Source organism: Struthio camelus, chromosome 3, assembly GCF_040807025.1.
Source record: "Struthio camelus isolate bStrCam1 chromosome 3, bStrCam1.hap1, whole genome shotgun sequence".
In the NCBI taxonomy this organism is placed as follows: domain Eukaryota; kingdom Metazoa; phylum Chordata; class Aves; order Struthioniformes; family Struthionidae; genus Struthio; species Struthio camelus.
The window spans coordinates 91,766,629-91,782,019 of record NC_090944.1 but is presented as its reverse complement, the minus strand read 5'-3'; the positions used below and the strand labels follow the sequence as shown (position 1 = coordinate 91,782,019).

Below are 15,391 nucleotides of genomic sequence, written 5' to 3'. Positions count from 1 at the left end.
GCTCCTGACTTCCCACAATCTACCATGCAGGATTTGCTCCCTCTCCAGTCATGTCAGTTCAACAGTTCAGTTGCAAGCTTTCTTAACTAGACCTGTGGAGTACCCCCCCTAAAATCCCAAACCAACACTTTACAAAGTGTTTAGGTTTTATTTAACACAGAATACTTCAGATCCAGCTTCAAACACACCACAGACAGCTGATTAAGGAAGGAGGAACCTCTGATGGAAGGAGCAGGAGCAGACAAGGACAGGCACTCAAGTCAGCTGCACAAGCAGCTGCTGCACTCCCCTGTCTTGAGTCCCCCCAGGCTGAAGGAGGCCTTACCATTTAGGAAGAGTGGTCTGACAGTGTAGAGAGGGGTAGAAGTCTTGACATCAGGCCTAAACAGGGTGGGGGCGGGAGGGGAAGCCTGCCTTTACCAGTGTTTTCAGGTGACTACAGTCAGGGTTAACTCACTCAAGAGGAGAACAGGCTCTAAAACGAGATAATTTCCTCAAAGTTGTCATACTAATTTAAATACAAGCAACATTTTTTCCTCATAAATAGAGGTGTACACCCAGGTATACACACACTTTCAAAAACAGGAACTTTATGAAACAGCCAAGTCAACTGAGGCGTTTGGAAGTCACTTCAATTTATAAGCTCCAGGGAGACTTTTTGCTCTCACTCAGTTATATTAGCAACCACAAACTTTTCTATAAAGCATTCTTCTTTATTTAAGTTAAACAATTTTTCAAGGATGGTTTCCATCTATAAAATGAATAAAGTACAAGCTCTGTACAGCAGACTTTTCAAACCAACTGAAAAAAGTTTCCAGACTATGTCTTGAAAATCTGCAAAAACAAACATGTCACCATTCTTGCTCTGAAGACAGTAAGAAAAGTTCTCAGAAGAATCCATCACAATTTGCTTCAAGGGCTCTTAATTTATCTTTCAAATAGGCTGACTTCTTGAACATTAACCCCCCCCCCCCCCCCCCCAAATCACAGTAAATAACTTTGGCACACTGTCATGTAAACATAACAAAAAGATACCACTTCTCATCTGTTCTCTCACAGAAAAGTAATGCTGTCTATAACATACAGCTCCTATATTAAAATCCCTATGCACAGCATGTGTGGGGAATTAGAGAAATAGTCCTATTTCGTATGATACACACTGGCATTCAATACTTGGTTAGGGGGTGGAGTCGGGAATTTTACTAGCGATTCTGACTTGGAGTTAAGAGGCAGGTCAGAGCTGCAATTGCTGATTTCAGTTAGTACTATGTTTACTATGATTGAAGTTGCAATTGGAAAACATACACAGTAGAAGCCGAGTCCCCCCCCGCCCCATTTAAATTTTGTTTTTCCAAACCTGTGAACAATCAACTTGCTGCTGAGCCCATATTTCAGCATTTATTTTGCAGAGCAGTAGAAATCCACTGCTGTTTGTAAATCACATACTTTTTCAAATGCTCAGCTAGGTTAAAAGGCTACAGAAAAGGGGAGACTAAAAACTAGTTTATCCACTGTATGGCCTCTGAAACAGGCAAGTTTTGAGGAAGTGAACTGCAAAAAAGCAAAAAAAAAAGTATTAATTATTCATGGAAAAAAATCAGATGATGGATGAGAAAAGCTGGATATAACCATTTCCCTTAATGTTCCCATCCAAAAGAGATGTAGGTACTTGCAAGTCACAGCTTCAGACATGCAAGATATTTATGGGCACTTTTATTGACACATTTAAAGCCATTTTGCCCACAAGAGTACCACCTTTACACCTACTGCATAAATGCAGCCAAAGGAAACTGAAAAATCAGGAACTACTCTATTTCCAGAGACAAAGAAAGGAAAACTGCACCATTACTGTACCACAGTACAGTAAATGTTTATCATCTACATTTTCTGAGATCTATAATCTTACCAAAACCATTTCCTGCCACTGCACATCTGCACTAATTTTTGTCAAGGCTGTGTTGCTTATTAGTGCTGGAACTACTTATTTACCTCTCCTTTTCATTGTAAAAGCTCACTGAAGCATTTGCTTAATAAAAAAAAGTATATATTCTACACAAACCTAAGAAAGCACAGGTCAAAGTTAACCCTAACTTTGACAGTGTTATTTTAAAATAAAAATGACATCAACTAGACTGAAGCTGTAAAATGCATTGCTTCTGTATTTAAAAACACCATATAGGATCTGCTGGTATCCAGACTGATTCCCAGAGCCAAGCCTGAATCCATTCAAAAACTCCATTTAAAGAAACACAACTCAAGAAAATTCCCCAGTAGTAGGTCCATAAGTTAAGCAAGTGCAATTCAGAGATATTATGTAGCTGCTCATCCTTCCAAATTAAAAATCAAGGTCTTGTGCTATCTGTAGACAGTAATATTACTATTTATCATACTCTGAAAATTCAAAAGGGGAGCTTGAGACAAAGAAACTATTCTGATCAGGGCCCAACATAAAACTGTGCTGAACCCATGTGGCTGCATCTGTGAAAGATCTGCACGATTTACACAGTTTTTGTAACAAAGGGATAAGTATTTTAAAGACAAAGGACTACAGAAATGATCAACACAAACATCAAGTAAGAGTTTACAGATGCCCAGACCACATGTAATGAATTTCCAAGTTGGAATAAACAATCCAAGCAATCATCTGTGCAGATACGCTGGCTTGTTCTGCTATTTTCTTTCTCCTCCTGAGTTGCATGATCTCCAGTGAGGGTGAAGTGTTAAGAAGTAGATCCAGTTTGCAAAGCAAAAGCATCCAGTGTTAGCATGGACATCTCATTCAGCAGCACAAAACCTGCACCTTCATGAAGCTTCACTCTCCTAGCATTCCAATCCAATTTCTGGTTATATATATGTCAATCACTGTTGATAATTATAGGATGATGAAAACTGATATAAACCATTGGGAGCTGACAATATATATAATTTTATATATTTATATTTAGCGTCCATCATAGAAAAGTTCATATTCAAATATACCAAGTACACACAGGAAAAAAACCCTTCAAAATGACACTTCTGTTTCTGGAAACCACAAACGATGATTTCTAAGCAAATGGAGATTTCAAGTGATCTTCTCCTAAGTAATTTTTCCCACCCTCCCTTCCCATACCCTGCTCCCCACAGGTGTTTTTTGAGATCCATTTTCTACCATACATCAGTTGTTCCTAGAGTTAATTATCTGCTGTGCAAGTATGTAACTGAAGACAGAAAGGAACTGTTAAAGTCTTCACACCAAACAGGAACTGTGCTGCAGTCATGCTCAGTGAAGTCACTGCAGTGCTCCAAGTCCCCCTGGTTCCCTGGTGTCTGCTTCAGCACTCTCCTACTTTCAGATAAAGGTGGAATACTGAGGTATATAAGTTCCGTGGAAAGTTTAAGAAATACATCAGTAATGCAATCAAAACTTTGCCCAATGTCTACGAATTGAAACGGCATTTTGCATGTAAGTCCTTCTACTGCTGCAGATTAAGTGTGAATTTCCATTGCTGTGACAAAGAAGGACTGCAGACTTCAACGGTGAGACCACCATTTTTGGCATTTCGACTGTCTAGACAGAGGTTACTGCCAACGTGCCTGAGTTTAGAGTTGTTTTCGATTTGTTCCCATTTCTGAAAGAGAGAATAAAAATATTGAGCCATAAAAGCAGAAAAAAAGGATGAGTTTCACATCCTGTCCTCTGAAGTCTGAGTCCTCACATCCTTCCCCAGCTCGGGCTGCAACAGCAGTATGTAGTGTACATACTGCTGTTGCAGTGTGTATGTAGTGTATACACTCTTATTCAAGGCTCGTCTAAACTGTCACATGCCTTGCCAAAAACAGCTATTCACATTCAGCTAGAACACTGCGCTAGATACAGAATACACCAAATTTTTTTCTTGATTTGAGTTCCTTCCAAATATACTGTCACATCATGTATGCCTGTGGGAGAAGCCCTTGATTTGAAGAAAGATATTTCAACGCATCCACAGTATCACTTCCAATACAATTCTGAACATAAAGAAGCAAAAAGCATGATCAAAGGCAACCTTACAGAGATCGAGAAATCAGTCAGATGCCCTTCAAATATGTGGAAGACAATCACTTAAAACTTGTGCCATCAGACGCTCTGTTACCCAAGGTGATGGCTAGGAATAATAGAACAGAGTCCAGAAAAGTAGCATTTACTGATGAGCCCAAGTACTGGGCACATACACACAAAAAAAGCTTTTCTCTGATACTTGTGACTCATTTGGTCTTTAAACCTGATCACAGAAATGCTTCTTCCTTGGTTTCCTTATCTGTAAAAGGAAGGGACTATTCTTCAAACATTTCAGTGATCTGTTTGTAAACACTCGGATACAGAAGCAAGGAAGTTGGCAGAAGATCAGAATTGATGACTTTGCAGAAATAGATGAATTTTTCCAGGACTAGATCAAAAAGATGGTAGGACTCTGCAAATGTGGCTTTACCTATGCGTGGCAAATAAACAAAGCAACAATGCTGCATTAATAATAAAGTGCTGTTATAAAGCCTGTTCATTCCTTTGCTTTCTTCCTATTTACAAGAACGTTTTCCTTTTCTTATAACTTAAAATGGTAAGTAAAATAAGGTTTCTTCACTGATGCAAATTCATGTATGATTTAGGCTGGTCACAGCTGAAAATGAGAAAGAAAAGCCAAACCACCCTCTTCTAAGAGGCGGCCTACCTCATCTTCAAGCTTCATGACAGGGGGACTAGAAATACACTCTGGAATTTAAATTTTGTTTCAGAAAACAGACATGACAGCTGAAGACTGTTACACACAAGTGCTGTTGGGCAAACATTTACATAAGGCCAATCTTGAGGCAACAGCTGTATGTTAATATAACATGGACACTCACTTATAAAAAGCAAAGCTCAGTGTACATGCGTATTCCTGGAACTGGCATGCCCAGGTGTCACACATCCTAATTTTACACACACAAATAATAGGGCGACAGCGAAGAGTAGAAAGCATAGTGCACTAGTAATTGCATTTTTCTTTCTTGCACTCATTCACATACAACCCTTGTTTTCCCACTGCTTGCAGAGGGCACTCATGATATACTAACCTGTCTGCTGTCGTTTTCCCTACAGCCCTGAAGTTTTATTAGTGACCCAGGTGCTCTGTCCACAACGGTAAGGCACAAATCCATGTGTTTCACTGACTTGTCCTTTGTTAAGGCCCATTCCTAAAAAGGAAGAAAAGTGAAAAACAAAATCGTATATGCAAATACTCGCACAAGGTGCACACACTGCTACCTCTACATTTCTAGCACAGGTTAAACTCCTGTGAATGGCTCAGTATGAGCACTAGGATAGTTCACTGTTACACACAGGTCAGGAAAAAAGATCCTTTTCAAGCATAGTCAATTCAATTGCTTCACTATTCCTCAAATCAGCTCTGGCCTGAGCTAGCCTTTTGCTCCCTCTACTGGCTTTGCAGAAGTACAACTGGCAGCCATGCAGGTCCTCAAATTTAAGTAAAAGACACCTTTTAAAGGTAAATACACTCGCACATAAGTCTGGGTTGCAGCATCACTGGCCACTCTAACTATACACTAAATAATGCATGTGTAATGCAGGGGAAAAAACAGTAGTTTCTAATACAGTAGAGACTACCAGAAAGCAATACACAAGAGGGCCAAATTCCAGGGCAAAAGGGAAAATGATGCTTCCCATCCAAGGTGTGGTTTACAACATGTAATTTCTTTTAAATACTTTTAAATATGCAATTTCTTAAATAGAGAAAAAAGAAAAGCCATTCTGCATATATTGTCTGTGCAATACTTTTAAGGGTTGCTCTGATATTGTCCAACTTGTTCAATCTTGGTGTCCTACAACAGGCCTGATCCTGCCCTGATGTTCTCCAGGCCTCTCACCCCAAATTTCGGTCTCCAGGATCCACATTGCTCTACACATCTCTAATTAGCCTTTGAGTAATGCAGCTGATCTCCTCTACCACAGAAGCAATGCTAATTATTCAACTCAAGCAATGTGCTACTAAAAACACAAACACACACAAAACAAAAATCCCCCAAAAAGCCATACGCATAAAAACTCAGCATGATCAAGTTTTCTCCAGCAACTCACCTCCAACGACAGTTAAAATGACTTGCCTTCTCAGTTCCCTCCAGTTTGTACATCAAATGCCATTCATAGCCACTTTTAATAATGATTTAACATTAACAAATTAAGGAAGTTTTTTTGGAACTCACCTGGAATTTCTAAGAAACATAAGAGCCACTGAAAACAGATGGCCCCCTTTAAGATTTACACCTAATGCCTCATGAAATCTTTAGGTACTACTAGGTTAAGTGGTAAGAACTAGTATGTTTGAAAAACCTCCAGTCAGAGAGCTATAAAACATCAAAGATACTGCTTTATACATCTTCACTCTTCCATCAGAAGACTGGAAGAGCTCCAGACACAACAGAAATCACAAGACCTTAATATGTTTGAAAAAAAAAAAAAAAGCCAAAAGGTATAGCTTTTTAATTTCCAAGCTCTGCTGCTTAAAAAAAGCTAACACGAGGACCCTTCACAGTATGAAACAGAGTACACAGATGCTTTCCTCCAGTGATCTGAAACTATGACTAGCTATAAATGGAGATAAGTATCGAGCAAATTCCACCACACGGAACAGAAGGGGCAGGGGAAATCACAAGCAGCGTGCGTACGTGCTCAGGGCACAGGCTGGAAATAGGACAGCTCTGTGTAGCAACTGGGAAAAATCAGGGCATCTGAAAAAACTGTGTCATAAATCAGAAATAAAGAGTCAGTTGAATACCAACCTTAGATCTTCTCCTTGTGTCTACGTATATTTGGATTCATCTTTATCTCCTTATCCTAACGCTACATATTTGCACACAACTGTCAAGCGATACACCAGGATTTCTTCGACCCATTATAGGTGCAAATCTACCTTTTTGAATTGAATTTCAACAACCTGTTTTAGGAAGAAAGAATCCTATTTCCACTCAAATTTCATATTTTCGGTTGGATTAAGCATAAGCCAGAGCACATCCTCCACATTATAGAAGCAGCTCTCCACAGCCCACCATAGATAAGTCCTCCTGATCCCCACAGTGCTCTCTGTAAGAATGGGTGTAAGAGACAGGCCTTAGTCAAAGAATCTGGTCTGCTCCTGACTCCTCTTCTCCCATGCTAAGCTCACTCTGTTCATTCCTGTTTAAGAATTTTGCGCCTTCATCTATGGTCGTAAACAACTGATTTTTCCCTTTTAATCATGAAGAAACAGATTGAGACTTCTTCCCAAATAAGGCTTACTTTCTCAAGCTGAAGTGTTTTTAATTTAACATGCGAAAGTGCCAGTATTCCACCAAGAACATCTCACAAACAAGTTTAAATAACATTTATGCTGTCTTCTGAAGATCTAAAACCTAACTGTCTTGGGCCCCAGATGGGAACACCAGTAAGGTTTCAGGATAACCCTGAGCAAGATTCAGGCCATACTCCACATCTCATTGCTGCCTCAGTACTTCCAGTAAAAGAAATAAGTAAATACTGCAAATCCTGTCCCCAGTTAGAAAGTCCTCTGTCTAGTTAAAGTCTCCCTCGTAGCTGAATAAAATAAACCTAAGCTTTTCTTCACAACAGCATCCAAACCGAAATCCTCTATTACATTTCTTCCTCAAGCAATAACTGAAGATGGTACAGAGCAGCAGAATTTTTTCAAGTATACTGACAAAAAGGACTTTTCCCAAACACATTGAAGGCATGGAAGGGGAAAAAAAAGTGCATCTCAACACAAGTTTCAAAGACAGTACAGAGAACTCAAGTTTTGGAAGAAAACAAGCACCTTCCACTACAAAAAAGGCAATATGCCAGAAAGGCAAAAACATTATCTTTGAAAATAAATGCTCTTTTAAATCATCTCTGTTTCTATAGAGAACGGAAAAACAAAAGACTAGTAGAACGGTACCTACTCCCTAGGCTTATGAATAGCATCAGCTATTCTGGAAATAAAGCAGCTTCTGTGACTCCACCACTGGCTGAAAGCACAGAACCTTTCATCTAAGCTCATTTCTTGTGAAAAATCTCTTTTCCACAAACTCGAGTGAGAGATTCCTTATCCTTCAGACTAAAAGCACTTGATGACTCTTCCCAGGATCCTTTTAAAAAGGAAAGAAGAAACCTGGCAGCTTCCCTCACGGTGATGTTCTGGTGCCAGAGACCTTTCCAATCAGTGAGCTTCAACTTAAGAAGAAAACCAAGAGTCAGAGCTGAAAACAACCACTGTTTCCTACCCCCTGCAAAGCTTAGGAAGTTGGTGTATCTCCTGCTCTCTCTGCACCTATCACTTTCAAGAGCAAGGTGTCAGCTGCAACATTATTGCAGAACCTGATGCAATCTTAGCTTTTGTTTCCCTCCTTTTCTCAGTTCCTTCTGGGAATAATGGTTTACCTGTGCTTCTTTGGATAGGATGGAATTGCTCCAATCCAACATGAATTCAGCTTGGACATACAAAGCATTTTTCACCAATTCTGCCTCTTAATCTGCCCGAGTATCCTCTCCCGGGGAACTGCTCAGGGCAAGTGTATAGCAGGTTTTTTTAGGGTCACTTTTACAGATGAGGCTTCACAGAAAAGGGGTCAGATTCAAGGGAGGGAAGTTTGAAAGATGACAACTTTATATACCCCTAGAAAAATATACAATATCATGAGAAACTTCAAAATGTCTGCACCAACCAAGGCAATTTTGACACGTCCATCCTTTCTTCTAAGACAACTTGTGGTGTTTTGAAAAGATGAGTGCACTTTCATAAATAGGAAAAAGCCTCATTAAAGGGAGTAAAAAAAAAAAAAAAAAAAATTCAAGTGTATGAAGACAATACATTCAAATTGACATGACATTTCCTAAAATAACTTCTTTTATTGTTCTGCCTGATTGTAGGGTCTTCCTCTTTAACTTAAAATCAGAGATTAAATTTTGATATATTCACCCATTCACTAGTAGTTTTCTGATTGGTCAGCTATTTTAACAGGAGATGTATTTGATGTACTAATTTTATATTTGTTTGACTTCGGATCAGATTGCTTCTGAAAAGAATTCAGTGACAAAACAGCACACAACTAGTGAACACATATGCATAAGCTTGGTTAATGATGCCTATAAGTAAAAACTGCATAATTGGATTCTTTGTAATAATTAATATTCCCATGTGCATGTTGTTTACATATTTGACACATTTGTGATCAGTTTAAGAGTAGAATTAAAAAGGATTTACTGAAACATTCCCTTTACTACCAGTGAATAGGTGGTGACATTTAGGCACCTCTGTTTTCTGGAAGAGCTTTCCCGGGATTTAGACAGATTTTTCACGCTCCATTACTGCACAATGGAAATAGCTAACAGACCACCACAGTAACTCATTCTTCTGATCTTTATGACCATTGGCCATATATTTAATATACAGGACAAAGTTCCAATACAAGTGTTTTCTTCAGGGGAGAGAGGAGAAAAAAAAATCAATTCCACCAGTTTATGGATGAAAGCTCTCCACAGAAGTATAAAACTTTTGGGAAGGATATTACTGAACTCCAAGGTAAAACCAAATATTAAGAGACAGAGGAAGGAGATAATCTGATGATTACTGAATCTGCACGCTCTGAGATTCTAACCCTGAAAATGCAAAGTTATATTTGAGGGAGAAGTTATTTAGCCAGTCTGTTATTTAGCCCTATTTTGTAACTGGTCTATTGATTTGGGTTCATCTTCCTCTCATCAGTACACAGTACCTGCTTGAGTTAAAGTTTCGCATTTTTTAAAAGATCACATGCTTTGGAAAAAAAAAATGAATGGCATACAGACCTGGTTTCCTCCAGCATTATGACACTCATAAACTCCAACAACACCATCTGCAAAATGGCCCAAAGTGTCAAGGCAATTGGTACCCTGCTGCAAAGCCCCAAAAGCTATATCTTGATGATCAGGTACCCTAAAATAAAATGGGAAATACCTCCTTAATTCAGTTTCTCTTTTGTTTTTGACTTCCTTTCTTTATCTGAAGTATTTTTTAAGACGAGAGAGTGAAGGTAAGTGATGACTGCTATTTGAAAACTTAATCATCTTTTCATGAGGGAAGGTAATTATTTGACATTAAATGCGAAATCAAACATAGACCTGCAAGCTTGGACAGAATATGAAAAGACTAATCTCATAGAATGATGATGAATATATGAACTCCGCACAATATACAAGTTAAAGATGACAATGTTATCATTTAAGGTCACTCAAGGCTTACAGTTATCCGTTACGGTCATCTAGCGCATTTTTCACCCCCTCTCCCCTCAGCCAAGTTAGCTTGTCGCAGAAATCTGACATTTCACATTTGTTCCAGACTTTCTACTGAAGTGTTAGTGGAGGGTTAAAGAAAAATTAGCATTTTGCCACCATCTATTGTAACAGTTGCACAGAAACTGACATTCATACAGTTTGGAAACACTTTACCCCACAACTGTACTCTGTTGAATGGTCTTAGGTTAAGACCATCAGTCCAGATCAGAGAGTAAAGTAATGGCATATTAGCTCCTTTTAAAACTTCAGACTTCCATAAGCCTAAGTTCAACCCAGCAGAACTGAGCACAGGAGAACTGACACAGAATAGGACATTACACTTAAGTAATGCTTATTTTAGTACATTTTCCAGGACAGCTTGCAAGCCATGTTTCTTCTGTTAAATTAAACAAAAAAAGCTATCCTCTGGCACTTTCAGAAAATAAAGAGTAACTTATTTCCTTTGCATCACTGGCCTGGTTTATGGGACCATTTAGTATCTGTGGTTCTGCACAAGCCTTACTTAGGGCTGCAACAGCTGATGCTTTTGCATTCCAAGACTGTGTGCCCCTAGCAGTTTTCCGAGAAACTAAGGGAGCAACTGACATGAAGTGCACCCAGGGAAGGAAAAAAAAAAAAAAAAAAAAAAAAGTAGTATTCTTATGAGTCACAACTAGAGGAACAGCAGACAAACTAGTCTCTAGAATCGAATCTGGTAGCCATACTTATTGGGAGATTATGGAACAAAAGTTTAGTCATTTAAGCGGTGATACCAAAGTGTTTCTCTTATGAAGTTTTTTCATTCATCAGGATGCATTCTAAAGCAGTAAACAAGTTTTCACCATGTACTGTGTTAAATTCTGTAAATACTGGTTTATTTCACAAAAGTTGCTAGTGAGGTTACCTCTTATTTCTCCATTCTTTCACATGCACAAAGGTTAATAATTGTCTTACAACTCAGGAACACAGAAAAAAGCAGAAGATTCAACTTCTTAGAGCTATGCATTATCAGCGTCTGCAAAACATACACAGCTTTCACATCTGCTGACTTCAGTTACTTGCACTGTGCTTGGATTCAGTCTCCTCACTGAACTAGGCACGTGCTAGGTCAAGACAAAAGCTTTAAAGAGAAGACAACAGGGTGCAGAACCATGCACCTTCAAGCAAACAGCTTGTGTAGGAGACTAATATGAGGCTCAGAGGCAAACGTAGACCTGTGGACACCATTTTCTAAGAATACAGGATACAACTGCAGCATGTAGTTGGGGTAGGTGGAAAAGAAAATGGATTACTGGGGGATAAACAGCATTTTTGGAACAGAACTAACAAAACAAAAAGCAAGCAAGCCCACAATACGCTTGCTTCACACAGTGAAACAATTTTTACACAGTTTTCACGCAATATATTGGCTTTATGTCTAAGGAAAAGGAAAGAGAACCTAATGTTTTCTGGAGAGGGGAAGACAACTCCATACTACCCCATATGCAGCTGACACTTACCGTAACTCAGGATAGACACTTTCAAGGTACCACTTGAAGGGCTTGCAGTTAAGTCTCTTTCTGAGTTCCATTCGGCTTTGAATGCTAGAGGAGGAAAAAAAAAATAAAGCCGTTTAAGTCAGGCTACTGTGCTTCATGCATCTTAACGGACATACAGAAAATATCTTAAGTTTCTCAGTAGAACTATCTTAAGGAGATAACGCATGAGAATTAGCACTGCCATCACCTCAGAAGGTGCCGTCTTGTGAAGAACAAATGAACAGCAGAAAGAGGCAGTTGTGACTTACTTGCCATAAGGTACATTTCTGGCTGAAGGCACTGCTGCGTAATAGAAATTTTTATACTCATCCATCCAAACTTCCGCTGCTCTGCGTGTATTTCTAGGAATAATTACATGAAACACAGGTTATATTTTTCTCTAGCTGCAATCAAACCATGTCATTTATTCTGGATTCGATTTTAATCCTTTCTAGTACTACATAGTCAGCTGCCTCAAACCAGGCAGAATATTCTCTATGAACAACACAGGTAATGGAAAGGAATTAGAAAGTCATATGACTGAAATCGATGTATTCGGAATGAAGTTTATGCCCTTGCCGCACTCGTAGCTTCTTCAGGTTTATATTCAGCATTTAATACACACCGTCTCACAGAGCTCTTTCTGAAAAACTTTAAGGTATTTTTTTTCCTCTTTTTTTCTTCTTATAAAAGTAACTTGAACGAAATCAAATTCACTGAATGTTCATCCAGATAAGTATGCTAATTAGAAACCTCTAAAATCTCAACAGTTGGCAATATTTATTAATGTCTTTCACCTTGCTGAGAACAGACATGCTAACTTAAGCAACAGACGTTTTCAATCTGCATCCGAGCATAGCCCTTGACATTCCACATAGACATAAGTTGTCATGACATTTAAGGCTATGAATCAAGCAAGTCTGCCATAGCTTAACTAACAGAGGAGAGCCAGTATATTGGAAAATGTTTTAAACACTGTAAAGTACAGAGAGATTTAATTACCGCAGTAAAGGTTAACAAAAACCCAAATTCTTTACCTCTGATGAAAAGCATCTCTAACTAAAGTTACTATATTTGTAACTCGTGCCTTTAAATCTCCTCTTCGACTGCAAGAGGATAATGCCTTTTTCCATGCCACGGCTTCTATGAAAAACTCCTATTTACTTCTACTGTTTGTAATTTTATGCTTAGAAAATTAAGTCTTATTTCATTTAGAACTGCTATGCTCTGAAGCTTATTCTACATTTGGCAATAAGTTAATCTAAGGCAACTGCAGTAAACTCAGTCAGCCAATAACGTCTTTAATATGGTCCTTTCTAATTCAGAAGACAGGAATAGTTAGGATTAAGTGAGTGCTTCTTGCAGGCTTCTCAGAGGGGAGGAGTCAGGGAGGGGAAAAAAAAAAAGAAAATCACAAGAGACTTCAATCATTTTTTGTCTGAAGGCTGACTTTTTCTTGCCAAAAATCCTTCATATTTTTTGTAAGCAAAATCCTGTTCAACCCAGATCAGAGAGCTGTTCCAGCTCATCAACACTTGCAGTCTATCAGGTCTTTGGGAACATCAGCCAGCCTCTCAACGTGTGCCTCTGCTGCTTGCTCAGCCATCAGTCTGGCTGCCCGCAGACCAGATTCGGTGGTGGGAGAGAGACTAGTGCAGCTGCAGTTTGCCAGGGTTTATCAACTCCAAAGGCATTTGCAAGGCTCATCTCTGTACCACACTTCCCCCATACTCAAGGGTTAACAGTTCAGACACAGTACAGCATGAATATGGAAGAAGCCCAGACACCGAGAGGTGCGCGAACTAGTAAAACCCCAAAGCAGCCAGGGTACTGAGGAACACTGCGTAGGGCGTGCTGAGTGCCTGTGCCGAGCCACAATTAACGAAACCTGCCGCTGTGCTGTCAGAGCATGCTCTGCATGGAGCAGGCTGGGGTCCACAAGGTTTTATCAGCTCAGGTGAAGTGGTGTATTAAAGCAGCTGGTCCTCAAGCAGCAGTAGAGCACGTGGGTGCAAAGATAACATGACCTAATAAACCGTGCTGGACACAACGCTGTGCCTGCCCCCACCACACAGCCAGGATGTCTTCTCTGCTCTGCTCTCATGCTACAGGACTCCCAGTCTGGCATCCTGAACCACCGATTTGTTACAGCTACGAAAAGGCAGCGTGTACAACTAATCCACTAAAAAATAGCAGATTCACCCAGAGCACGCAAGAACAAACTACATAGTCAAGCGAGTGATGACAGGATAAGCCAACAAGCCAAGTGCGAGACCAGCACTGATGCCATGCACCTAGTGTCTTGGCACCACAGTCCCACACGAATCAGGTAATACTTGTATTACAAGGGCATTTCATTACATTAGGTTTCTCATCCTCTCTCATTGAGAAATTCAACTGTTGAGGCATTCGGTTATATTCGTTTGATGCCCAAATCAGCTGACTGAGGAGGAAACATGACCTTCAAACGTACAGCAACTTGTCAACCCTGCTTTTAAGTGATATGCTACTTTTCTAGGTTAATTCAAAACTAATTCCACTGAAACAAAGATTTTAATAACATTCGAGTACATGAGACAGCTGGACAGCCAAGGACAGAGGCAATAGGCCACTTGCAGAGAAATACAGAGCAGAGAAGGGGTGCAAACACCCAAGACACTAGACAGCAGGCTTCAATTGTCCTTACGCAAGTCTATACGGGATTTCCTTCAAAAGTCATTTAAAACTCAAATGACTAGAAAACACAGATGTGACTAAAAAACCTGTCACAATAATTGTCAGGATGCTTCAAGGAATCAAATCACAACGGTGATTTGACTACACAGCAGCAAAGTCTGAAAGCGTTAACACTGATATGAACACAGCATCTTCAACCAATGCCAGCGTGATGCATTTCTCATCTATGCTGTATCCTTGCACACATAGCCATACCCTTTTTTTTAGTTTTCAGTCCTAAAATGTATTTAAGCACCTATACAACTTCACAGAAAGAGCAGCATCATGGCAACAGCCCCAAAACAGAAAAGCTGCAGAGCAGTGGCAAAATTGCACCATTTTTCATTAACATGATTCTTGCTATGACATTGTCATTTTAAAACCTACTGTGAAACTAGAACAGTTGTGTCATGAGCCTACATAATATAGCTTAATTGGTAAATCTTTCTACCCTCCTGGCACATTACAAGTATTGGAGTAGAGCTGTAACGTATTTGTTTTCTCCCATGTATTATTATTCATTTTGATTGCAGCATAAAATTCAAAACTCTAAGGATGGGGGACTAGATAATTAAGGAAAATTCCCTACTATAACTACTGGAAGAAACAAGATGGTGACTTTATTTAAGCAGACTACCCAATCCATTAGTATCATGCTGCTGGCAGAAAAAAAAAAAACGTTGAAGGGAAGAACTCTTCACCACTAAAGAGTTTCTTTAATCTAACAGGAGACACCACTCCAAACACATCAACTTGGAACATTCTTCTGAATTTAAGTTACACCTGGGCTTTTCCGTGTTGCTTGGCGTTAAACAGAGTTTGGGCTTAGTTTCCTTTAAGGACAAATAAATGACTTTAT

General features: G+C 39.4%; 1 protein-coding gene across 1 annotated transcript in view; it reads right to left on the bottom strand.

The window, feature by feature from the left end:
* Positions 1–696: 696 nt before the first annotated feature.
* GALNT2 (polypeptide N-acetylgalactosaminyltransferase 2) overlaps positions 697–15,391 on the bottom strand; it is a 103,165-nt gene continuing 88,470 nt past the window's right edge. The window contains exons 12-16 of the mRNA XM_068939050.1: positions 12,087–12,179; positions 11,800–11,883; positions 9,836–9,962; positions 5,074–5,193; positions 697–3,611 (exon numbers count right to left, since the gene is read on the bottom strand). Coding sequence (XP_068795151.1) covers positions 3,456–3,611; positions 5,074–5,193; positions 9,836–9,962; positions 11,800–11,883; positions 12,087–12,179 — 580 coding nt within the window. The 3' untranslated portion in view covers positions 697–3,455. The remainder of the gene's footprint in view (positions 3,612–5,073; positions 5,194–9,835; positions 9,963–11,799; positions 11,884–12,086; positions 12,180–15,391) is intronic.